The sequence below is a fragment of the Lepisma saccharinum genome, chromosome 6 (assembly GCF_977018435.1).
Source record: "Lepisma saccharinum chromosome 6, izLepSacc3.1, whole genome shotgun sequence".
NCBI classification, from domain to species: domain Eukaryota; kingdom Metazoa; phylum Arthropoda; class Insecta; order Zygentoma; family Lepismatidae; genus Lepisma; species Lepisma saccharinum.
Window position 1 is genome coordinate 308424 of NC_139234.1, and position 26880 is coordinate 335303.

At 39.2% G+C, this 26880-nt stretch overlaps 1 protein-coding gene across 3 annotated transcripts in view; it reads right to left on the reverse strand.

Annotated features, from left to right (window-relative positions):
* Nucleotides 1-20752: 20752 nt before the first annotated feature.
* Nucleotides 20753-26880, reverse strand: part of LOC145988489 (uncharacterized) — an 80809-nt gene continuing 74681 nt past the window's right edge. For all 3 annotated transcript variants that reach the window (XM_083123344.1, XM_083123342.1, XM_083123343.1), the window contains 2 exons: nt 25732-25856; nt 20753-21491 (listed from right to left, as the gene is read on the reverse strand). In XM_083123344.1, coding sequence (XP_082979470.1) covers nt 25758-25856 — 99 coding nt within the window. In that variant the 3' untranslated portion in view covers nt 20753-21491; nt 25732-25757. The remainder of the gene's footprint in view (nt 21492-25731; nt 25857-26880) is intronic.

Consider the following 26880-nt stretch of genomic DNA (forward strand, 5'->3'; position numbering starts at 1 on the left):
ACAAAAAAATACATTGAACCTTGGTTCAACTTACTGGTGACCAGAATTCCTCGCCGAAGTAGTACATATTTGTCTCCCTTTTCCTACAATGAAACCTTGACGTAATAATAAAGCACATCTAGACACCAACATAGTGTACGTATATAATATTTCCTTTCTGAGTTTTCAACAGACAGGTATTACATTAAACCTGTATAAACTTCCATCCGAAAGCGGACCGTAAATTTAAATTTACCTTTCCACACGCAATATGGCGATAGCTTACCCGTTCGTCGCGCGTTGTGCCAGTGTTTTGTCGATTTGGAGTGTGAATGCTGTGTTGCAACCTTGTTCACCGAAAAATACCTAAATTTAAAATAAAAAAAATTCACGAAATTTTTTCACCAAAAAGAAAAGGGTAAAATTTTCGTATCCGCAAAACGTATTACTTCAATTTTACAGGAGAAATTACGGCTAGAATGTACAATATAGAGAAAATCTCCAATTTCGTTAATTTTCGGTGTACTAACTAATTTTGGCCTCCTAATCACTACTACACGCCTTAATGGCGTGGTGCTATGCACAGGGGAACACTTTACTTCTTCACTTTTAATCACTAATCTGTTGTAAAAAAGCGGGGGTCACGTCTGGAAATTGTACATTTTGATGAAAAATTGTTCGTTAGCAGCAAAAACCATCCATGGGTAGCCCCACAAACCATTGACGTTAGCCCCAAAAACCATCCACGGGTAGCCCCACAAACCATTGACGTTAGCCCCAAAAACCATCCACGGGTAGCCCCACAAACCATTGACGTTAGCCCCAAAAACCATCCACGGGTAGCCCCACAAACCATTCACGTTAGCCCCAAAAACCATCCACGGGTAGCCCCACGAACCATTCACACGAGGTTAGGTTAGGTTCCATTAGCACTCATTTCACCCCTAAATTCATCGAATAAATAGGGATCGTACTAGAATTGAACATCATAAATCATTTTCTTGTAAAACAACGGCGTGGTTGGACACAATGACAGGATATTACATTTTTGTTCGTAAAACTACGCATATACACCTATATACAGGGTGTTTCTAAAGGTCGTTTACAACGCTTGGGAGGTGATTCCTCACACGAAAACAAGCAAAAAGTCTAAGTTCCATTTTTACGACAGAGGCTTAGTTTCCGAGATAGGAGCCTCGCAAAAGGTGACAAAGTGAACGTCACACTTAACTGGGACGAATACTATCACAGATAGAGAGGCGGTTCCAAGGGAATCATAAAGGAATCGTATGTGCTCAGTCCGGAAGTCACTATGAAAAGTTCACTGCACGCATGCGCAATGGAGTCCTCAAAGGAATTGGGGATTTCCAGCAATAACAATGCATGGAAAAGGTATGTAACGCAGCAAGAAGGACCGTGACAATGAGAAATGCGTTCAAGACAACACATCCCGACCTCAAACATCAAAACATGACCACCGAACACAAAATCCGAAAAGTTGAGCACGGTTGCATACCCCAGTTACACGCGAGGAATGAACGAATCATGTCATGTGGCATACGAGAGACAGGAGGAGGGAAAGAAAAACACAATATCAGATGATTGCGACAACGTGTATTTTTACACGCGACAACTACGTAATATCCCCCCCCACACACACACAACAAACAACAAATGCTACAATATCTTACGCACAGACAGTCCGTGTCACTGTACACCAACTGAAGATGTCACTTTCACCACACAAAGGGGGTGGGGAGCAATACCAAAAGTGTTCGCACGCGATCATTGTGACGTAAAAGAGACCAGTTTTGGAAGCGCTGCACAGGCAAGTCTGGCTCTCGTAGTCTACGTTTGACCTTCATGACTGCTGTTCCCGCGAGAGGAGCTCGAAGGGTTGGTTCTCTCCGGCAGTCGTCCCAATCGTGTTGCAGGTGCTGGGATATGATCAGCAGTTCGCTCTAGGTTGTCATACGCATTGAAGAGTACTAGTATGTTGTATTTAAAGAAGTTGACGTGGTGGAGTGGGCAAGTCAAGTATCGCAACAATTGGTCTGTGGTGTTCGTACGGTGATACGGCCAATTTGTGCAGTGTGCCAGTGTTAAACAAAAACAATACTTTGCAGTTCCAGCTCCCTATTACACAGATGGCTGCGTATACGACCCAGCAGCTAGCAGACATGCATCTCATGTATGGGGAGGCACGTGGTAATAGCCGTGAGGCAAGGCGTCTTTATGGAGAACGCTTTCCACATAGACGTTTACCGTCTCACACCTTCTTTCAGGTAGTGGACAGTCGACTGCGTGAAACAGGGTCAGTGTTACCACCGCGACAAGAAGTTGGAAGACCCCGAAGTGTACGCACACATCAGTTTGCAGAAGATGTGTTAACAGCGGTCGCAGAACATCCTGGCACCAGTACGCGAGTGCTCGCTCGGGCACGAAACACGTCTCATGTGAATGTTTGGCGAGTGTTGTCAGATGAAGGAATGCACCCTTTTAAACTGCAGAAAGTACAAGAACTGTTACCTCGTGACTTTCGCCCTCGTATGGAGTTTTGCCAATGGTTGTTGCATCAGCTGGACACAAACCCTCACTTCGGGGCAAACGTATTGTGGACAGATGAAGCCATTTTCACCAGGATGGATGTCTTCAATAGTAGAAACAGTCATGTATGGGACTTTGACAACCCACATGCACTTTTTGTGGCCCATCACCAGCACAGGTTTTCAGTGAATGTGTGGTGCGGGATAGTACATGATCATTTAATTGGACCATACATTCTCCCTGTTCGCCTGAATGGTCGCACGTATCATGCATTTCTTAGTGAGGTTCTACCTGAACTGTTGGAGACCGTACCTTTGGCACTGCGGCAAGAAATGTGGTACCAACACGATGGTGCACCAGCTCATTTCGATCGTAATGTACGACATTTCCTGCATGACGTGTTTCGCAATAGGTTCATTGGTAGGGATGAGCCTGTGCCTTGGCCACCGAGGTCGCCAGATCTCAACCCTCTCGATTTTTTCTTCTGGGGAGAAATGAAAACCCTCGTATACGACACACCTGTCACATCAGCTGAGGACCTCGTTGCTCGCATCAACGTCGCCGCCGCGACGGTAGCAGATACACCTGGCTTGTTTGCTCGTACTCGACAATCCTTGATTCGTCGCTGTCATCTCTGCGTAGAAGTAAATGGCAGACATTTTGAAAACCGTCTGTGATTATTGCCCTCGGCAAATACCAGTGAGAACACTTTTGGTATTGCTCCCCACCCCCTTTGTGTGGTGAAAGTGACATCTTCAGTTGGTGTACAGTGACACGGACTGTCTGTGCGTAAGATATTGTAGCATTTGTTATTTGTTGTGTGTGTGGGGGGGGGGATATTACGTAGTTGTCGCGTGTAAAAATACACGTTGTCGCAATCATCTGATATTGTGTTTTTCTTTCCCTCCTCCTGTCTCTCGTATGCCACATGACATGATTCGTTCATTCCTCGCGTGTAACTGGGGTATGCAACCGTGCTCAACTTTTCGGATTTTGTGTTCGGTGGTCATGTTTTGATGTTTGAGGTCGGGATGTGTTGTCTTGAACGCATTTCTCATTGTCACGGTCCTTCTTGCTGCGTTACATACCTTTTCCATGCATTGTTGTTGCTGGAAATCCCCAATTCCTTTGAGGACTCCATTGCGCATGCGTGCAGTGAACTTTTCATAGTGACTTCCGGACTGAGCACATACGATTCCTTTATGATTCCCTTGGAACCGCCTCTCTATCTGTGATAGTATTCGTCCCAGTTAAGTGTGACGTTCACTTTGTCACCTTTTGCGAGGCTCCTATCTCGGAAACTAAGCCTCTGTCGTAAAAATGGAACTTAGACTTTTTGCTTGTTTTCGTGTGAGGAATCACCTCCCAAGCGTTGTAAACGACCTTTAGAAACACCCTGTATATATATAAAAAATTCAATCGGCTTTTTTTCAAATTTTCAGACGTGACCCCCAGTTTCTTTCAACAGATTCGTGATTAGGAGGTCAAAATTAGTTAGTATACCGAAAATTAACAAAATTGGAGACTTTCTCTATATTGTAAATTCGCTCCGCAAATACTTACCGAATGCAGTTTATTTATAATTGTGGACGTCCGGGGAAGTGTTTTCTCGCATGGTTCTTGAATTTTGCCGGTAAATCATCTATTTTTCGATATTGCATCCATTTACTTCCAGGTGGATGCAGCCTGTGTGTGATGACATAATCCCGATCAGTGTTTCCAAACACGTGTTTTTGTAACTGAAGAAGGTACGTTTCCGCAAATGGTTTGTGGGGCTAAGTATCAATGGTTCGTGGGGCTATGCGAGAATGGTGTGTGGGGCTACGCATATTTTTTTCGAGACCAATTTTTAACTATTGTAACCTATACGTGACCCTACCTAACCTAACCTTACCGGAAATGATTCGTGGGGCTATCCGTGAATGGTTCGTGGGGCTATCTGTGCATGGTTCGTGGGGTTTTCGAATCTGGAAAAAAATACAAAATCGGTAACACGAAAATAAGTATTTTTCGAGGAAGGAGGTTGCAACACTGCATAACCACTGATCATCAACAACGCTAGTCAAGATTTCTCCACCCTATTGCGCGTAACGCAAGTGAAAGCGAACATAAAAAAATTATTCGATATGTCTAAAATTGAGATTATTTGGGTGGAAAAAATGAAATGCCACCTTCAAGAATCCTTAGGAATGCAGAATATGTAAGTATCAATGTGAAAAATATGAGAATTACAGACGTTTGGGGGTTACTGAAATTTTACCAAAAAAAGTTGAATTTTTGACATAAAGAGTAATTATTAAACCATTGACGTTAGCCCCACAAACCATCCATGAGTAGCTCCAAAAACCATTGATGTTAGCCCAAAAATTCACGATAGCCCCACGAACCATCACGGGAACGATGTATGCCTACTAGGTTAGGTTAGGTTCCATTAGCACTCATTTCGTTCAATTTAGCATATACGGACATCGGTTTTTCTCAATGAAAGAAAATACACGGAATTCTTTTAATTTTAACCTTCCACGTCCTGCATTCCACTTCTTTCTTCAAGATTCCGTGTTGAATTACAAATTCGACGGCATCTTCCACACCCGGCAACAACTTCACGACGCATCCTCGATACGTCATCTTGTAGCGATAACACGGCGTGGTTTGAAACCCTGACTACGTGGTTTACGCATTGTGCTCTCGTGCAGAAAGCAAATGGCAGCAGCAGCAATAGCACGTCGGAAATAGATTTTCGTAGAAAACCACATGCATTCGCATTAAATGGATCAAAACTATATTCCAGAACATCAACAACGCTACAGAAAATCATTTGCGTAAGTACTTTCTCCTGTAAATTTGAAGAAATCCGTCTCCGGTATAGTAAAGTGTTACCCAATTAAAGTATTCCTGAAAAAAAATATGCTTAACAAAAAAAAAACATAGTAAAAAATTAAGTTTTGCGGGATCCCAAAAAAGTCGGTATTGAGATATAGTGAAAAATTCCCATCCCGAACCCGACATATAAAAAGGTTTTCCCAGCATTCCCAACAGTCTGGCAATGGGGCTGGTCAACGAAAGAACTGTAGGTATGTTGCATATAGTGGATAGTTAATTTTTGTATTCATACAAAGACTTCTCGGACACCCGGTATATTACCTTCTTGCATTTCATAGGTACATCCCTGTTCCATGTTAATCTTCGAACACATTGATATAGCCCATCACCCATTTGTCCTCTTCTGTTTACCTCCTCATCTATTCTTCCACTTCTCTCAATTATGCTTCCTAGATATTTTAAGCTCTCCACTACCCTCATCTCTTCCGTGTCCATCTTCATTCTTGGTTCATTTCGCTGTTTCGTGTTGTTATTAGTACCTCACTCTTTTCTGCGCTGAATTTCATTCCTGCTCTTCTGATTTCTTCATTCCAACTTGTGTCGCCCCTGTCAACACATGATTTTTCAAGCAAAAAACTATTCAATCTGTATTATGTTAATCTATGTTGGAATCTTTTCTTTAAAAATGTGTTATTGTTAATGTTACAATGGGTAATGAATTGTTTAACTTAAATGTTGAAACTATAGAAATATTAAACAACTATGTAATAACCATGGTAAATTGTAAACAACAATATGATATAAAAGAGCTAGACTTTTGTGAGTCTGCGGGACATTCTCCTGGTTGCCGAAAGGTTGATGGTTCAGGGGACGTTGGGGAATATCTTGCTTCAATCTTCGGATTGGCTGGAGTACTTGTACTCCATTTTGGCGGATATTCACAAACCCAACTCTGAATAAGGTGTTCTCCTGCATCATCAAAAGACCAGGGTTATAAACTTCAGTATAACTAATAGGTTTAGGCCTACAAGTTATACCGGGTGAATTGTCTGTTTGGAAAAGTGTTTGTATAACATCGGAAGTTAAATAAATCTTCGAGTAAAAGATCTTTAGGATCTTTCATTTCAACCTTGCATAGGTGATAATTAAAAATAAATCCTGCACCACAGACCACGCAAGGGCTTGGTCCTACTAACCCTTAGAAGCCATTGAGAAGTCCGATAAAAGGGTTGTAACCGGACTAACATAAAGCCCTAAAGGCAGAAGGTGCGTGTCAGTGATTTTTGGCGACCGTGTCAGGACCATCGAAGCAACCACCTGTGGATCTTCGTGGCCCAGCAGCAGAAGAAGAAGCCTGTTCCAGAAACTGAAGCAGAGGCCTGTTCCAGAAACAGAAGAAGAAGCCTGTTCCAGAAACTGAAGCAGAGGCCTGTTCCAGAAACTGAAGCAGAGGCCTGTTCCAGAAACTGAAGCAGAAGCCTATTCCAGAAATTGAAGAAGAAGTATATTTCAGAAACAGAAGAAGCAAAGATGATAGGTTCCCAGAGACCTTTGACCAGGCAGCAAAAGGAGAGGCTCGTTTGCTGTACGAATGAAGGAAAGAAGGAGGAAACCTTATTACCATGCTCTGGCTGTAGCAGATACGTTCATGAAAGTTGCGCACATAAAACCCCAGGATCTGACGTAGCAGCGGAGGTAGATGTTAAATGTAGACAGTGCGTGGAAAAACAAGTTACGCCAACCCCAACAGGTGATAGTTGGAGGGAAATGATGATCTCCTTTATGACCGATTTTAAGAAAGAAAAAGAAGCAGAAAAAGAGCAAAGATTAAAAGAAAAGGAAGAAGAAAGAGAGCAAAGATTAAAAGAGAAAGAAGCAGAAAAAGAGCAAAGATTAAAAGATAAGGAAGAAGAAAGAGAGCAAAGATTAAAAGAAAAGGAAGAAGAAAAAGAGCAAAGATTAAAGGACAAGGAAGAAAATGATCAAAAGTTCGCACGTTTGGTTGAAACGTTGGGTGAAAGAGATGCTGAACAGAAAGCAGAAAGAGAAAGAGAACGAGAAATGAGTGACCAAAAGTTCGCACGTTTGATTGAAACCTTGGGTGAAAGAGATGCTGAACAGAAAGCAGAAAGAGAAAGGGAACGAGAAATGAGTAAGAAAATGTTTGAAGATTTTAAAATAAATCTAGGAAAAGAAATATCCGAAGCGATAGCTGAAATCAGAAAAGAAAGAGACGAAAAATATGAAGAACTAGTGGAAAGAAGGAGAGAAGATCGGCAGATAGATGATGACCGTTTTAAACAGCTACAAGAAAGCTTGAACCAAGAAATGACTGAGCTGAAGGAAAGTCAAAAGGAAATGTCCGTAAATTTGGAGGGTGAAATAAGAGTGACAAAAGAGGCCCAAACACAACAAGTTGAAATTATAAAAACGTTAACCTCAAAGTTGGAAACCTTACAACTAGGCAAGGAGAATGGGAATGAAGAAATGGAAACTCTGCCAAAGAAGATATGTGTAAGAACCTCTTGCTCCTCGCATTCTTCCAGTTCCGAATCTCCCGAACATTCTGAGCCATGCCAAAGAAAGAAACGAAAAAGGAGTGGCGGAATGAGACGAACTAGAGACTACGCTACGGAAAAAATGGTAGAAGATAATTCCTACTTAAACCATTCATCCAATCGAATTCTCCGAATGTCTGACGTCAATTCCCTCACCAAGTTTAATGGAGAAATCAATTCAGTATCTGCTGAAAGGTACTTGGAGGAGATAAATACTTATATGGATTTAATGAAAATGCCCATGATGTATCGACTAAAGGTCCTTCCTTCGCTAATGGTGGGTAAAGCCAAGGCTTGGTTTATGGCAAACGAAAAGAGATGGAAAACTTTTGAACATTTCCGCTCTGCATTTAGGAAGCAATACGCATCACCTGAAGCAAAACAGAGGGAAATGAATACCCTGAGGAATAAACATTATAGCAAAGGTGCAGGGTTATCATTGGAAGAATATTGCTGGGAGGTATATGCAGCATACTGCAATTTGACGGAAACCATCAACCAATCAGAAGTGCTGAACTTAATCATTGGCCAATTACCTTCACGAGTGCGACAACTGGTACTAACTCGAGATCCCGCCAACATAGACCAACTCACGAATTTCCTGGGAAAGTTCGAAGCGTCTCAGGAAATGGAAGGATGGAAAGCCGATCATCAACGAACTGATGAACGGAGAAATCCTCAACCTCGAATCAGGAATCTAGAGCTATCCCGGAGGAATGGAGGAGAAGAAGATAAGAGGCCCACACCGATCAACCAAAGGTTTAATGGAAATCTAAGGTTCCAAAGAAAGGATGCCGATAGAAGGACATTCTGGAATAAGAACCAGAATCAAAGAAACTCGAACCAGTCTCGTAAAAAAGAATGTGGAATACAGACTGACGAAATTCCAGAAGACTGTGCTTTGAACCCTAGAGCACCTGTATGGGAAATTCCCTCCGCTATTAAAGCTCCTTCTTGGGATATTCCCTCTACCAGTCGAGCAAATTTAAACCAGAGGTCGTTGTAGATGAAGCTCTCCCTTCTACAATGCGACACAATCTTGATGTTTGTGAGAGCGAAGAAGACAAACTAATTACTAATGAAAATTTAGATGTTTTATATTTAGATATAAATTCCTATCCAAATTCAGAAGAAGAGAAATTGTTTAATGTTTTCGAAGTAACTGGGAATTGCAGCAAGAAGCCAGAAATTCTAATAGAAGTTTTAGGATTAAACATAAGATGTACTTTGGATACAGGAAGCGAGTGCACTGTCATGAATTATAATGTTTGGGAAAAGCTCCGAGAGAGATTACCAGGCTTGAAATTGCAAAGATGTCCAGGAATAAGGTTAAAAGATTTTGTTGGACATGAGAGGTCCCGAATTGTGGGATACCGAACCATTCTTTTTGAGATTGCAGGGCACACTTTTGAGGACCAACTCTATGTGGTAAAGAATTTAGAAGCCGATTTGTTATTCGGATATCCTTTCTTCAAAAGATACAAAGTCAATTTAGATGCAGGTGCGAACAAATTATATCTAACGGTAAAGGGACAAGTCGTGGAAGAAACTTTGATTCCAGATAGTCAAGGAAATAGTGTTGAAGCAATAAATGATAAGACTTCGTATGTAAAACTATTAGTGACGGAAAAGGAATCTCAGTTAGACAAGTGGTCCGCATCCGAGGAAGATATGAAGAAGAAAGCATTTGCTCCAGAATTGTTAGATCAAAGGGAGAAAGAGAAGCTATTTCGAATATTAACTGAGTATCGCCCTATATTCTCTGACAAACCAGGACTTGCAAAAAACCATACCTGTGAAATTTTGTTAAGCACCAACCAACCAGTGTTTTCATTACCTTTTCCCGTTCCGATGTCGAAACGTGAAAAATTAGAAGAAGAGTTAAATAAATGGAATGAATGGGGAGTAATTCGAAATTGTAACTCTCCTTACATGAATCCAATGCTAGTGGTGGACAAACCCGACGGATCAGTAAGACCCTGCATTGACTTCAGGAAATTAAATAAAACAATTATAGTTCCTAAAAGTACGGTGCCGCGACTTCAAGAAGCTCTACAAAAAGTTTCAGGGTAAAAAATATTTTTCGTGCTTTGACCTGGCTTCAGGTTACCTTCAAGTTCCTATTAAACCAGAGCACCAGAAGTTCACCGCCTTCTCTTACAAAGGTCGAGCGTGGTGTTTTACCAGGATGCCATTCGGATTATCGAACGCTGTAGCCATTTTTATGCACACGATGCATAGCCTTTTCGAGCCTTGGACAGAAGATTTTCTCACTGTCTATATAGACGACCTTCTCATTTTTGATGAAACTCTAGAAGAACATTTTCGGCACATAAAATTCGTATTAGAAAAGTTGCAGAGTGAAGGATTCACTATAAAGTTAAAAAAATGTGAATTTATCAAACCAGAGATAAAATACTTAGGCCATCTTGTGTCAGGAAAGTGCATCAGAGTAGATCCCAAAAGGGATGAAGCCATCTTAAAATTTCCACGTCCAAAAACGAGGAAACACCTGCAACAATTTCTGGGTTTAGTTAACTGGCGACGTAGGTTTGTAAGAGACCTAGCATCAAAAACTGCCGTTCTAGAAGAACTACTAGAAAAGGGTAGCCAATGGGAATGGGACAACCTAAAAGAAAGAGCTTTTCAGTCACTAAAGCATGAGTTAGTAAAACTTCCTGCATTAGCTCAACCAGACTTCCAACAGCCATTCCAGCTGATGTGCGATGCCTCTGGCATTGGGCTAGGTTCAATATTGTTCCAAGAACAAACTAAACAACAGGAAGATCCATTTTGTAAACTTAAGCTGGAAGAAGTCCGAAGTGATGATGGAAACTCAACCAAGTATAACTTACATTACGACTTACTGTTCTTCCAAGGAAAAAGTGGACGAAAGTTTAAAAGATTAGTAGTGCCTGCACAGCTAAAAGGAGAAGTACTAAGGTCCGAACATGATGATACTGGACATTTTGGTTTCAACAAAACTTACAAGAAAATAAAAGATAGGTTCTTTTGGGAAAACATGAAAATGGAAATAGCCCAGTATATACGAGAATGCTTAACTTGTTCTAAAAACAAACCTGATAAAAAAGGCCTATCCAAACAAAAATTAACCACCACAAATCGAAAGCCTCATGAAGTATTATCCATTGATTTGATCGGAAAACTACCAAAATCGTCTTACTATTACTATCTGCTCACTATGATAGATGTCGGAAGTAGGTTCATGATGGCATATCCACTACGTACAGCTAGCACCAGGGAGATAATAAGTAAATTAGAAAGCGGATACTTACTTCATTGTCCTAAGCCGGAGTATATACTGTCAGATCGAGGAAGTCAATTCACCTCGAAGAAATGGTATGAGTTTGCAAAAAAACACTCACTTATAGCAGTTCACACCACTCCTTATCACCCTGCGGGCAACATTGTGGAAAGAACGAATCAGGAGATAGTTAGGTTAATTAGGACCTTTTGTCATAATTCACATCCGGATTGGCACAAATTTATATCGAAAATCTGTTGGATATTGAATTGCTCTGTGTCAGGAGAAACTGGGTATGCTCCCTTAGAGCTTTTCTACAATAAACCGGTGCAAATTAGTATTTTGAAACAAATAAATTGGCCACAAAACGATGGTTTTCAAGATCTACCGTGGAAGGATAAACTTTTTCATGCTCAGTCTAATAATCTTCGAAGAAAGGAACAAAGACTACAAAAGAGCAATCTTAGGGCGTACGAGCTACTTAAAGGGGACTTGGTGCTAAAAAAGTCACACAAGCTAAGCTCCGCTAAAGATAATGTCATTTCCAAATTTTTCGAATGTTTTACTGGACCATTTATAGTAAAAGAGATCAGAAACAATGCCGCGGAATTGCTAAACCCATGGACTCAAGAAGATTCTGGAAAGGAAAATTTCCAAAATTTAAAAAAGATAAATTGCACTCCTGAGAGAAAATCGGAATTACTGAAATTATGGAAACCATAGTGGTCATTATACCTACCTATATTCACAATCTTGGAAAAGATTCAAGACTAATTTGACAGTTGTTTACGTTGAGATGTTTAAAAAAAAACAAAAATTAAATAACGTTAGCTTGTATTTCTTTTTGTTTTTCTTTTTGGGGAACGCTATGTGTCGCCCCTGTCAACACATGATTTTTCAAGCAAAAAACTATTCAATCTGTATTATGTTAATCTATGTTGGAATCTTTTCTTTAAAAATGTGTTATTGTTAATGTTACAATGGGTAATGAATTGTTTAACTTAAATGTTGAAACTATAGAAATATTAAACAACTATGTAATAACCATGGTAAATTGTAAACAACAATATGATATAAAAGAGCTAGACTTTTGTGAGTCTGCGGGACATTCTCCTGGTTGCCGAAAGGTTGATGGTTCAGGGGACGTTGGGGAATATCTTGCTTCAATCTTCGGATTGGCTGGAGTACTTGTACTCCATTTTGGCGGATATTCACAAACCCAACTCTGAATAAGGTGTTCTCCTGCATCATCAAAAGACCAGGGTTATAAACTTCAGTATAACTAATAGGTTTAGGCCTACAAGTTATACCGGGTGAATTGTCTGTTTGGAAAAGTGTTTGTATAACATCGGAAGTTAAATAAATCTTCGAGTAAAAGATCTTTAGGATCTTTCATTTCAACCTTGCATAGGTGATAATTAAAAATAAATCCTGCACCACAGACCACGCAAGGGCTTGGTCCTACTAACCCTTAGAAGCCATTGAGAAGTCCGATAAAAGGGTTGTAACCGGACTAACATAAAGCCCTAAAGGCAGAAGGTGCGTGTCAAACTATCAAGCTGTCTATGTACTTCTTCCCTGTGTCCCCATATTACTAGGTCATCAGCGAACAAAGTCGCACCCCTAGATGATTAATCCTGGTGCCGCCGCTGGCCATGACACAAGGGTGTCTGTGGTATTTGCTGAGTATGTCCATGCCACTGGACACCCTCTACACCCTGATAGCCTTGCTGCCTCGGTCCAGGCCTGCTTATTTGGGTTTGCCCTTATTCGCAGCTTCCAGTCATATCTGAGGGAGGTTTCACTACCCACCACCTGTGACCAGTCCGGTAGCTGAGGCTCACACTGGATACTTAGTGTAGAATATAATTTTTTTTAATGTTGATCCATGGCAGTACCTACTGTTGCACTCTAACATATTAATTCCTAGTTTTACAAGAATTTAATTTTTGGAAACTTGTGAATTGCTACATAATGATAAAGGTTTACTGAACACATTTTTATTACCTTATATACTCTTACCTTCAGTAGATACAACATTTGAATAGTGATTCCATTACGCTCCAATGTAAAGCATAGGGCAACCAAATGAAGAAGCTCCAATGTAAAGCATAGGGCAACCAAATGAAGAATTGAAATTCTATCAGTATACAACGAGGGTGGCACCACCATCAATCACCCCTTTTGCTGTGTTTTAACATGGATTTTACCAATCTGGACTCTGTAGTTCAAGTGGTTCATGATGATGGCAGAGAAAAAATCAATATCTTGCATTTCACCAAAGGGAGTAAATGACAAGCAGGTAGAGACAGCTATAGTGACTTGGAGATACATGCTACTTCTTCTTCTTCCTCTTCTTCTGACCCTGTCAGACAAAACACTGTCGACTTTGGCCAATGTTTCTGTATTTATACTATGGGACATCATTAGTCTGTGGTATGGGATTTCTGTTACACAACTTTTCCTTACAATACGCAACAGATGACACTAAATAATCTTCAATTTTTACACTTTTACATTCTATGTTCTGTTTATAATTCAATTTGACATTTTCGAGCGTATCCATATAAAATCCAAATAATTGGTATTGATAAATCAGATAAAAGAGAAAGGAAAGATATAGGAAATGGAATTTTTAATCTTATCAGATTTTTATATAATATGTTTCGTTGGTGAGAGAATTGATCACATTCCAAAAATAAATGTTGGGCATCTGGATTATCTTTACCACATGTACAATTTTGTTGATGTATAATACCTATTTTCGCTAAATGTGCTGGTGTACGTACATGACCAGTAAAAAAAAAAGGTAAAGTGTTCCCCTGTGCATAGCACCACGCCATGAAGGCGTATAGGGGGTGTGGGAGTAACGCCCCACACTTTCTTGATCCGGTCGTGAGTGGGGGTGATGTGATCAGCATCACGCCCCTGACCGCCTTTACCCCCCAGGGTTTCCCCCAGGTACCCATGTTATTCGACGCTGGGTGGGCGCCGGGGCCGCTTTCACCGTTAGAAGTTCGCAATCTATTAATAAAAACTATAACCTGTCTTGGAAGAGGACATCTGTGGAACCATGGTTGACTTGCATCAAATTCCGCCAGCCATCTATATGTATGACCTACCATCGTCAATTGTTCCTTGCACCAAATTTTCCAGTGATTTTTTATTTTAATTTTAACTCTAGGTAATAGATCTGTATAAGGGAGTCTGATGAAAGATATTTGAGGTAAATCCCTTGCTCTCTTAGCGTACATATCTGCCATATTATTACTCTGGTTAATGTGATGTGCCTTGACATATGTAAACTGAACAGTAATATTTTTGGATTGTGCTTGTTGAGTTGATTGTATAATCAATATAATGAAAATAGATTGACGACATAGTTGAGGATATGATGATGTTAGTGCCTGTAAGACACTTAACGCATCTGTTAGAATGAGTATTTTTTTATAGTTATTTTGTATGGAATAAGTTAATGCACGGTAAATAGCATAGCATTCTGCTGTAAAAATTGTAGTGTCTGCTGGTAACCTAAATATTTGGTGTTGATTCATTTCAGGAATATAAAACGCACAACCTACATCCTGAAATTTTTTGGAGCCATCAGTATATATGAAAATTAAATCTGGCCATATTTCTCTATACCGAGCGTGCTGACCATGATCTAAAAATTGGACGTTAGCCTGAGCATAAAGAGGCAAATCTAATTTATATACTGGAGGTGAATGATATGTGAAAGAATTTTGGTACGCGTCAGGATCCATACAATAACAATGAAGAAAATAAAATTTCGGGTTGATCGGATCTATAACATTCATAATTGCCCACTGTTTTTGTGTTTCAAATAGCAAATTAAATGGATGATTATTATTCTCCCAGGTTTGAAAAAGAAATTTATTTGTTAATTGTTTCTTCCGATGAGATAGAGCCATCTCTCTATTTTCCATATAAACACTTACGTTTGGACTAGAATTCATCAATCCAGAGCAAATTCGTAATGCTTTGCGTTGTAGTACATCAATTTTTTGTAACTGTTTTGAGGACGCACCACCGTAACTGAAAGCCGCATACTCAAATAAGGAACGAAAGCAGTTTCTGTAAAATAGTAACATAATTGTGGGTTGACTACCCCACTTAGTAGTTGCCAATCCACGAAGAATGTTTAGGACAGATTTCCCTCTATTTATTAAATAATCTATATGCAGTTTCCAATTATTTTTACGATCGAAATGAATTCCTAAATATTTACATGTAGATACCACTGGGATGTCAGAAATATGATTAATATTATTAGGAAATACATTTTGGCTACGAGAATTAAAAATCATAACTTGAGATTTATTAAGGTTGAAAGATAAACCTACTTCATAAAACCATGCTTGAAGTTTATGTATTAAACGTGTCATGTCTATTAATCCCTGTGTTGCTTGTGGAGTAATTCTGTAAAAACAGAAATCATCTGCATACTGAATAAGTTCAAAATCCTCCAATTGTTCATTGTGTAGAGACTGTGTATATATATTAAATAGTATAGGACTCAGTGGAGCTCCTTGTGGAATTCCTGTAGTTGTGAATCTAGGCCCCTGGATAGAATTTTGAAACCAGGCAAAAATTTTTCGATCAGCATATAAATTCCAAATTAATCTGGGAATCATAAGAGATATATCTATTCTTTCTAGTAATTGACAAAGTTGCATCAGTGGTACAGCATCATAGGCTTTTTCCACATCGATAAATAAACTATAACAATAGGAATTCATAACAATGTTATTTTGAATTACAGCGTTGAGAATTGCAATGGCATCTTGACTACTATGTTGTAATCTGAAACCAATTTGCGTAGGGGGAAAGAATCGTTGTTTTTCTAAAGTCCACATAAGACGTTTTTGTAGCGTGCGTTCGAATAATTTTTCCAATACTGAAATTAGAACTATTGGTCTGTAGGAACGGGCATTTGATGGTGGTTTATTCGACTTTAATATAGGAATTACTACATGTGTTTTCCATTCTGAAGGTATACTACCCCCGGTATATGTTTTATTGTATATAGCGACTAAAATATCAAATCCCCTTTTAGGTAAGCTCTTTATAGCTTGGTATGGAATTCCATCCATTCCTGGTGCTGAATTTTTAACTCTGTGTAGTATATTATGTAATTCTATGACAGTCACAGCTGGAAACTCTCTTGTAAAAATTTGTTGTGGAACCAGAGGAGGTTGATATTCTATATTTACTGAAGGAGGCGCAATCATGGAGAGAAATTCATTTTGCCAGGTTACATCAATTGTCTGTTTCCTGCTTAGTTTCGGGTGTCTTAAAGAATTAAATTTTTTCCAGACGAGTTTTATAGGTTCAGCATTTCCTAAAGAGTTACAATAATTTATCCAGGCTATTTTTTTGGCTTTTTTAGCAAGAGCCTGACTTCTCTTCCAGGCAATTTTGTGGGTAATTGTGGGTCTGCTAGCAAATGTTTTCTCATCACGTTTACGGTTCTGTTTAGCAGTCTCGCATTCTGGTGTCCACCAATATAATTGTGGGAATCTATGTGTATCTTGCCCTTTTGAACGTACACCTACGATATCCAGAGTTTTTGTAATTAGTTGTATAAATTGAGAATACGAGATATCAGTATTAGATCGTAAATTTTCTGATAATATCAAGGAGTCAATTGTTGTGGAATACAATGACCAATCAATAAGGTTAGTTTTCCAGCGTCTAAGGAGAGGTGTATTTCGCGGGATCTGTACATTATACATAAATCTTCCTTGAACATGTATGGGTAAGTGATCACTTCCACGCATATCCTCATCCACAAACCAGGTAAGTTGGGGGAAAATTTCATCAGACACTATGGTTAGATCTATCACAGAAGGATTATTTCCGGATCGAGGAATATGTGTTATGGAACCATCATTAAGTATGATAAAATTATTATGTTCTATCCAGTCCACTAAAATCTGGCCTAAATGATCTGATCGTGAACCGCCCCACATTGGATGATGCCCGTTAAAATCTCCTACACAAATATAAGGGCCTGGAATATTGTCCAGAATACCTTGAAAATCTTGTAGTTGTATTTTTTGAGATAACGAATTCGAAGGTATGTAAAAATTAATAATACTGAAATAAAAGTTTTGTATTTTTATGCGCACTGCTATGATTTCTACATGATATCTGTTTACTATATTAATTTTTGGGTATAAAAAAAGAGTTTGGTGGGCCACACTCTCATGAATGTGTATGCTCACACCTCTTTCATTGTGTTGAAATGGCGGACCTATAGTATTATAATATTTTAGATTGTAATTCTCGTATTGCTTTCCTTTAGTCTCTTGTAAACAGAGAATTAAAGGATGGGATTCGTCAATTAGTTTATTTAATTCGATTTTACGTGCGGAAAAACTATTTATATTCCACTGAATTAAAAATTCCATTCCCTACAATATACTATTATTTTTTTCCCCTTTGATTCCTGGATTTATGAAATTAAGTTTTGTAAAACAGTCAAGAGATTCCCTGTTAGCTCATGAATATGTTTAAGTAGTGGTTGTTGTCTTCTAAGTTCTGATATATTTATTAGTGCCGACCACAGCTCTGGCAAAGTTTGCATTAACGATTTATACAGTGCCTGAAGATTTTCCGCTGGAGGATTTGAAATGATCTGTCTATTTGATGATCTATGCTCATGTGGATGTTGCTCAATGTGATTGGATCCAGACTGGGGTTGCGCATTTCGTCCAATTGGGGGTGATGGCGTATTCTCCTCGTCTTCGGATAAACTGTCAAGTGATGAAGATTCATAAAATAGCTCTTTAGGTGGTTTTGGAGTTTCTCGTGTCCTTATATTACTTCTACGTGAGTGCAGCCCATCTTTGCTCACACTCGTGTGATTTTCCTGTTTTCGCATTGAGGGTTGCGAGGATGTAACTATTTTAGGAGTTATTGACTCTCTAGTTGTCACAGATATTAATGGACTTGCCATTGTACATTGGATGACCTCAGCGTGAGAGGGGAGCGGTGGAAATTGTTTAGCAGTTAATGGAGGTGCCAAAATGTCTCTTTTGGTTAGAGGTGGTTTATATGTCCCCAATATTTTTGCCTTAGCTTCAAAATAAGATAAGTTTTCCTCCGCCATCCGCGTCTGTATTTGCTGTTCTATTTGTCGTTGAGGGCAATCTGGGGATGTAGCTCTATGATTACCTCGACATATGACACAAATAGGAACTTCTGTGCAGGAATCTCCATGTTTTTTCTTTTCCACAGTTGATGCAGATTGCTTTTGAACGGCAGTTCTTAGTTTGATGCGCATAACGGAAACAGTTTTGACATTGCAAGACAGACCTCGTTCTAGGTCGGACCTCGAAAATTTCACTGTTTACTAGTATTCTTTCTGGTAAGACATTACCCTGAAAGGTTAGGCATATTAATTTTGTGTCTCTCAGATCGAAAGAACCCGTATTATTCCATACTTTCTTCTGCATATGCCTCGCGCTGATGACTGGGATCGCCGATTGCACTCCATCCATAATGTCTTGTACACTGATATCTATGCCAACTCCGAAAATAAGACCGTCTCGCTGTACAAGAGCTTGAGGAATTCTAGCTCGAACCTGTAAATCTTTATGATACATTTCGTTTTGTGTGAAAGCATTTGCAGCTTTTGCATTTGGAAAAGTCACACGGACTCTATTTTTACCACACTGTTCGATCAATTCTATGTTTAGTCCTGCCTTTCGAAATTTATTCCCTAAACTGCCACCGGACAGTTTTCCTATATTTTTTCCTGTTCCCTCTAACAGTACTATATATGGACCTGATTGTGCATTGTCATATGTGTACTGTCGTGATGGAGAATTTTCATTCTCGTTCGATCGGATGATTTTATCTGGTTGGGCAGTTGATTCTGAATCCGCCGATCTCTTTTTTGCACGATGTTCTTGTTTTTCTTCCACCCCTTTCATGATAGCATCCTCGTCATTCACTCTTGATATATTAGTCTGTAGAAAGACGGGAGTTTCACCACCGCTTAATGCTAATAGGGTATCAGCAGCACATAGGGTTGCTTCTTCCCCCATTACACTGATTAATTAATAGCGTTCAGGTGAGTCAGTTTGTTACCACTACTATACTCTTATTTACACAAATACACACACTAAGTTAATAAATCCAAATTAATTTTCACTTCGAATACCTCACAAGAGGTATTTTATAGTCAAACACGTAATAACTACGAAATAAAAACCGGATAACACAATCACGATCCGAAAAACCTCGTAGCCGAACACAAGCTCAACGCCATTTTTTTTCCCTTCCTCTCCGAATCCGAGATACATGCTAAGAGCACCAAATCTGATGCCTGACCTACATATGTATCAATCCTATAGTAGAAGTAAACATGTGAATACGTTTGGCAGTTTACGTTCATTGCTGTTAGTGTATTTTGCACAACAGACAAGTATGTGATGTCATAACAGTCAGTGCTGCCAGTATATCCCCAAGTTGTCTGCTGTGCAAAATATGCTAACAGCACTAGACCTAACCTACTCACATATTTATTGCTGGTATGAGATGCATGGGTGAGTTTCTTAGGTAGGTCAGGTTTGGGTGTTGTTACCATACTTCCCCCAAGGAAATAATCTAAAATTCAGTGAAATTGATTATTCACAATTAACGAGTGCAGGCAATTTGTGTTCATCTCAAGATACAGTTATCAATGAAAAGTAATATGTTTTAAACACTTATAATTATTAAAATATATGTCGTCTCACACCATGGCCGTGCAGTCCAAGGCATCATGCTTTGGGCTCCAGCTATGGGACACACGCAGGTTCAAATCTCCTGGGGAGAGCGTAACAACTTTTCTCCTGAGATTTCGTTCAGCTTGTGTATGGGACCATCGTCTGGAGATTAGGGAGCTACAAATGAGTAGCGTAACCTGGTCATGGAAACCTATGACCGGGGGTGGTTGTAGCAGTGACCATGGCCGCATGAGGTAGGCTTTACCTCTCTCGCGTTCTTAAACCCGATGGTTCATGGCTGCAGCAACACAGGCCTTCCATCTGTCCCTATCCTGGGCAAAATCCATCGTTACAGATTTCCTTTAGGTCCATCTTAACGTTATCCTCCATCTTAGTCTTGGTCTTCCTGCAGGTCTGTTAACAGCAGGTTTCCCAACATGGATCCTGTAAACTCTTCTTGATTTAATTATTCTATCTGGACAGGAATACAAATTGTGCAGTTCGAAATTATGTAACCTTCTCCACTCCCTTTTATGACCAAATATTTTTCTAAGGATCTTATTTTCAAATACTCTTAATTCATCTTTGTCTTTTAATGTAAGGTACCAAGTTTCATATCCTTATAACACTAGTTTTTCTTTTATGTATGCATTGCAGAATTATTTTCCTGTAGCTTACGGTTATTACAAGCATAAGAAAACAGTTCTTATGTGTTCTCCTGAAACGTCACAACGAAAAACTGTTTTCTTATGCTTGTAATAACCGTAAACTACAGGAAAATAATCCATATAACACTACACGCAAAATTACAATACAAATATTACAAGAATTTGTGTAGCTTATATAAAAAAGTTTTATTTCTTTTTGGTATTTCCATTACGTGCTTGGATAGATCATGGTCAGAAAACAACAATTGAAGGATTACCAGCATTGCAGGCTATTTCCATTACATTATTCATTTTATTTAATCACAGCATTCATGAGTTACACACTAAATTAACGTAAGAAAAGAAAATCCACAAAAGTAATTGTGTGAAATACATTTACAATTAATGAGTTAAATCAAGATCTTACCTCAGGGCAATAAATCATCAAATAAAAATGCTGGAAAATATAGAATCAATGTTCTCTGTACAAAACTGACAATCCTGAACTATACTTTATCCTCCTTATTTTATAATTTTGTCTTGGTGGAAGAAACCACTATGAAACAGTATATGTATATATTTATACTTTACATATTTGTACAGAAAAAAACATACAAAATGAGGTACATAACATAGTAATTGCATTTGCATTTACTCAATTACCTTACACATATGTAACCACTAGTGAAATAAGTTTATTCCCTAAATGAGCTTTGTTCATTCTTCGGTCTGTTTTAACTTGAAGAACATGCTGGTTAATCATTAAACAAAGCTATATCCAACAGTCATTAAAATATATTGTACAGTCTTCCCAAAAAAAGAGTCCTTCAGCCTTCAAGTATGTGCACACTGCACAAAGCAACATCTCTTATGCTTCTGCTGTTCCAACACTCACAGACGAATATGGAAATTGTACTTCACAGGTGCTTGGATCCTGTAAAACACAAAATGTTCAATCAATTAATAGAAAGTATGCGACTTCTATGTTAATACTCAACTAGAGAACTTGATATAGTGATGATCCATCTGAACAACCTTTGTCTTGTAGGCACTTCAAGCATGAAGTCAAGCAAAATTGATACAAAGTGGTTGATTTAAGTCGATAAATGATTTCCAATGCAAAATTTAGACCATCAAAGGTGGTATAATACAAAAAAAGATGATTTTTCATTAATTTCCGAGCCCTACTTTGAAGATTATTATTACATACTACACAAAATTCATTTAACCTCTTGTGATGCTTCATAAATATTTCATTTTGATCTAATACAAGAACTATAAGCAGTGTGGTCAGGCTACTGCTTGCAACAAACCATCCAAGATGGCCGATTGTTGATGAAAGTGGGTGCTGTCAACATTGATTTGTTATCCATCAGCACATATATGTAAAAACATTTCCAAAATCTCTGACTAAATAAATGTATCCAGGGTGTCAACCAAATTAACAAATCAAAATTTCATGATTTCCTCTGGACCTTTTTTTTCTTAACATTTATTTCATCTCCCGGAACTTTTCTAACGTTGGAAGCGGCCCCGGCGTCCACCCAGCGTCGAATAACATGGGTACCTGGGGGGTAAAGGCGGTCAAGGGCATGGTGCTGATCACATCACCCCACTCACGACCGGATCAAGAAAGTGTGGGGTGTTACCCCCATACCCCCTATACGCCTTCATGGCGTGGTGCTAAGCACAGGGGAACACTTTACTTTTTTTTTTTTTTTTACCTTTACCTACTTAGGTATAGCAGTAGCGGTTCTGACGGTCATGTTAGTCATGCTAGACATGATCTATTTTACAGCAAAATAAAACTTATTTGTGCTTATTAACATGAAAATATAAAATCCATACTGTGACATCCTTTTTTGCCTTATTTTTCCTTCGAATTCTTCGTTTTTCTCGGGTGCACGGCACAGTCATGCTCCTCGTTAGAAGCAGTACTTTTGCAATGGGAAAGTCGTCTGCTGCAGAAGCTCCCGTCGCGTCGCGTTACGTGGGAAGTCATGCCATTCTCCTTAGGCAGTGCTTTTCTGATTGGTCGAGACTTTGACAGCATCTATGCTGACACATTCGTCACCACAGTGGTTTGAAAAGGGCATGCGCGCAAGCAATTTGGGTCAGCTGCGGTTCAGCTAATTGGTGAGCATGACCATATTGATTTCTTTTCAGCTGCCACTGAGGTATAGTTGGAAATTAAGAAAATATAGATTTTTATTCAATGAAAAGCCCCTACCACGGAGCCTGTTAAGATGAAAACTGAAGCTGTACTTTAAAAAGAGATTTAGATTTGCTTTAATTATTAATGAATGTAAAAATTAAAGCTTCAGACTTCATCTTGCATTCCACATTACTTTTTTTAATATTTTTCAAAGCTTCAAGCATGCGAGAATATAATTCTTAAGGAACGAAGTGATCAAATCTAAACCACAACTCAGTACAATTTCAGATTTCCAAATTTTCAAAGCCCAGTACAGATATACCAGGTGACCCAGAGATGTATACCCATTTTGGAATGAACATTACACAGTTAATTGTACACCAAACTATATTATTTTTATTGTATAATGTGTGTGATATATTGCCATTTATTTATTTATTTATTGCAGTCACCATGGAGTCGTTGTCGGTGGAACATAGCATGTTCACGTATGATGGCTATGAGAGAAACTGCAACTCAGTGGTTGCAGCTCAGAGGTTATTCCGCCGGGACTTCCACGCAAGGCAGCATGGATCAGTTCCAACAATCTTAAAATGGGTTAAGCAGTTTCGAACTACAGGCACTGTAACTCCAAAAACACCACCAGGTGCTGAACCTCTGAGCTGCAACATAGGCATCATACATGAACACGTGATGTTCCACCGACCACGACTCCATGGTAAATGCAGAATGCGGAATTTTTTATTTCCATCAGGATCATAGCCCGAAGTATAATGAACAAAACGAGGTATCATTTGTACATCTAAAGTTCTTAGTCCCGGAAATATAAAATTTCATTTAGAAGCATACAGAATTTAAAATTTCCTGCTGAAAACACGCTCGGCGTTAGTGCAAATAGAGTGCCACACACGTAAATTTGCCGTTGCGTAGAAACGAATTTTCGTTTCGTCTCCCTCTCCCTTAGCATCATGTGTTCTACCCTGCTCGAAAACCTTCGCTATTGTTGCCACATTGTCATTCCATTCCTGGACACACTCGCGCAAACATCATTGAAAACAATTGACTAGCGCTCCAGCTCGCGGTTCCCACCGTTCGGTAGGGACGCTGATGTGGCAATATAGCACGGCGTAGTGGTTGCTTCTTTTATGCAGTGCATGTTCATTGGCTAGCTAGTAACTAGTGTTGCCAACTGTAATAATGAAGCACTATTTCTGTCACGGAAGGGGAAAAGGCAGGTAAAGTGACGGTGAGTTTCGTTGGATTGGAAGCACCATATTTTTATTTTATACTAAGTATTTGACCGGTTTGACGTTGTGTGCGTGTATTGCGTGTGTGTATGTAAAAGTGTGTGTTTGCTAATGAACGTTAAATTCCATAATGCCTCCAGTTCTGTCGAAGTTGAAATCAAAAACCTTGCATAGCCAAGCTCGGGAAATTCTAAGCAACGTGCACGAGTTCGTGAAGGAGGAAGCCAGTCATGGTGTTAGCATCCCAATAAAGCATTTTGGCAAGAGAGCAGCGAACAGCAGCAACAAATTGTTCATATTTCATAATTTTGGAATTATTCAAAATAAATAAATTATGTGGCTCCAACATCATTTCAACTCTGGCTCCGGCAAGTGTTCTTGTAGAAATTGCATAGAGGAGGCTGTCATTTTTGCTGCATTTTTGCGATGCATATTGTTTTCTGTGTTAAAATTGCCATGCTTTGATGGGTGACCAAGTTCATAGCAGGGCCGGCGGAAGGGGAGGGCGAACCGTCCCATCGCCCAGAGCGGCAAAATTTGAAGAGAAGAAAAAAATAAGCCTATTGAAAACTGTGATCGAGCGAGATATTCTTTTGCGCTGAATAGTATTGAAATAGCATAAGAAGTCTCATTATTTATTTTATATTTTGATGTTTTAGTTAGGAATATATTGATTTTCAATTTTCCGTTGCTGCGTAATGACCGGGGGGGGGGGGGGGGGGGTCGAAATAGAGCGGCATCTGCCGCCACCTCCCAGGGAGGCAAAATGACTAGCGCCGGCCCTGGTTCATAACAAAAGAAAAAGCCGCGCAGCTTATCGTCTAGTGGCAGTATATGTACTTGTTATTGTTGTGGAAGCCGGCATCCTTTGTAAATGTACAACAAAGGCAACCGACTGTCGCCGATCTCAGAGAGGAAATAATAATACTGCTTCAGGAGGAGTGTTATGGTGCAATTGTAGCGGTTTAACACGTTGGCATGTTATTATCTGCCGTTGCAGTTCCATACCAGTGTATACGGGTTTTGGGAGTGAAAAGTTAGAACGCCACCAGTGCATTAATGCAATGAAAAATAATATATATATTTTTTTATTTTGTTTGAAATCACTCAAATAAGGAATCGTATGAAGAAGTCTTCTTTGCAGCATTTTTGGTAATTTTACTTATGTGTTAGTTCATATTTTGCGAATTTTTAGTAGCTACATACAAAGCCACTTGTTAGTACATATTAATCCTAGTCCTGGTATAATGCATGACGTTTAAAACTCAACGTTAGATAGACCTGAATTCTCTAATTTCATTGTTGTACGTAACAGCTGTGCATCGGCGCACCGCAGCGATTTTTCTATCTGGTCCATTAGCAACACTGCTTCTTTAGTTCTGTCGCGCATTGCACGGCAGAATTATCTGCGCTGGACTCTACCTGGAAAATGAGTCTCGGCATCTAAGGGTTAAGGCAAGCAAGCTAACCACTCTAACTGGGCGTTGCAAGTGTTAGGCCTACATTCTGACTTCGGCGCAGTGGAAAAATCTTGAAACACTAAGGACCCATGAAGCGAAAAAGTTTGGGAACCCCTGTCCTACACACTTCCAAGAAACACTTGACTGCAGCGGAAGACTTTCTGTTACCCTTAAAATCTGCAAATGAACATGGCCTTTCCTTTACCCCTTCCCCCTTGTTTGGGGATCTTCTCGTGAGCTGACTGCTGCACATGCTTGGTGTTCCTGTAATGACTCAAATGCCAATCAATCTATGTATGGCAGCTTTCTTACCTTTAAAGCATCTCACGTCACCGTTGCTAACTTTCCTTGTCTCCATGAACAACCGAGAGGAAATTGTCCAAGTTTACTTTTTCCAGAAGAGCCTGTGGATTGCTAGTCTTCAGCCTCTTTCCTGCCTGCAATTGCAAGCAGTGCACAAATTAGTTTTCTAACATAAAGAAGATGTGTTAGAAGTTGATTTCTGATCTAGGAATATTAGCCAAACACAATAGATTAGAACTGATGGAAATAGATAGTTTAAACCAATTCAAACATTCAATTTTCCACCTTCAAAATTTTGATCACAGAGCACATATTGATACAGTATTGGCCAGTTTGATGAATCATAGGAAAACCAAACAAATGTGATTTTGAAGTTTTTTTCCCCCAGTTACTTCTAATTTTGTAACTTTACCCCTTTTCATACAAATCTGACTAAATGCCTTTGTGCCAGTGTAAAGTATTTATGGATATAATACACACGCATATAGCAAGTGAAATAGGAAAGAGGAATCACTTGCGAGAGACTGGAAAATTCAAAATTCTGGAGAGTGTTTCATCTTTCCCTTTTCACTTGCTACTTAGCCCTTGTAGTCCTCCTATCTATTATTCTCCATACATATATATTAGGGATGAGACAGATTAATCGGTACTCTATCGATATCGGTGGATCTAGGCATATAAGTGAATCGGTTTATCGGTAAAATTACCGATTATTTTACCGATCCGATATATCGATAAATATCTGATAATTTAGTGCAAAATTCTGCTAGTTTGTTGAAATTTTTATGGATAATCTCCATGCCCTACTTTCTAAAAAAGTTAATGTCTAAATATGCAATTTCTTTTTCACTGCAGTCACCTTGAAACACACATTTATTAAGGAGGTCAATGAACCTTTCAGGTTCTTCAAGGACCATTTCTAATTTTATAATGGATCGGTATAATATCGGTTATCGGCATCGGTAAATTTTATATCGGTACTTTATCGGTATCGGCCCATCATGTCCCAAAATGATTATTAAGGTTTCAAGTAGTTGGTACACTGCAACAGATGAAGGTGAATGTTAATATTGTGCATGTACGATAAGAACGGCTGAGGAAGTTTGCTACCCTGAATGCTTATCATTTGTTTCCCATCAGTCACAACGGCATAGGTGC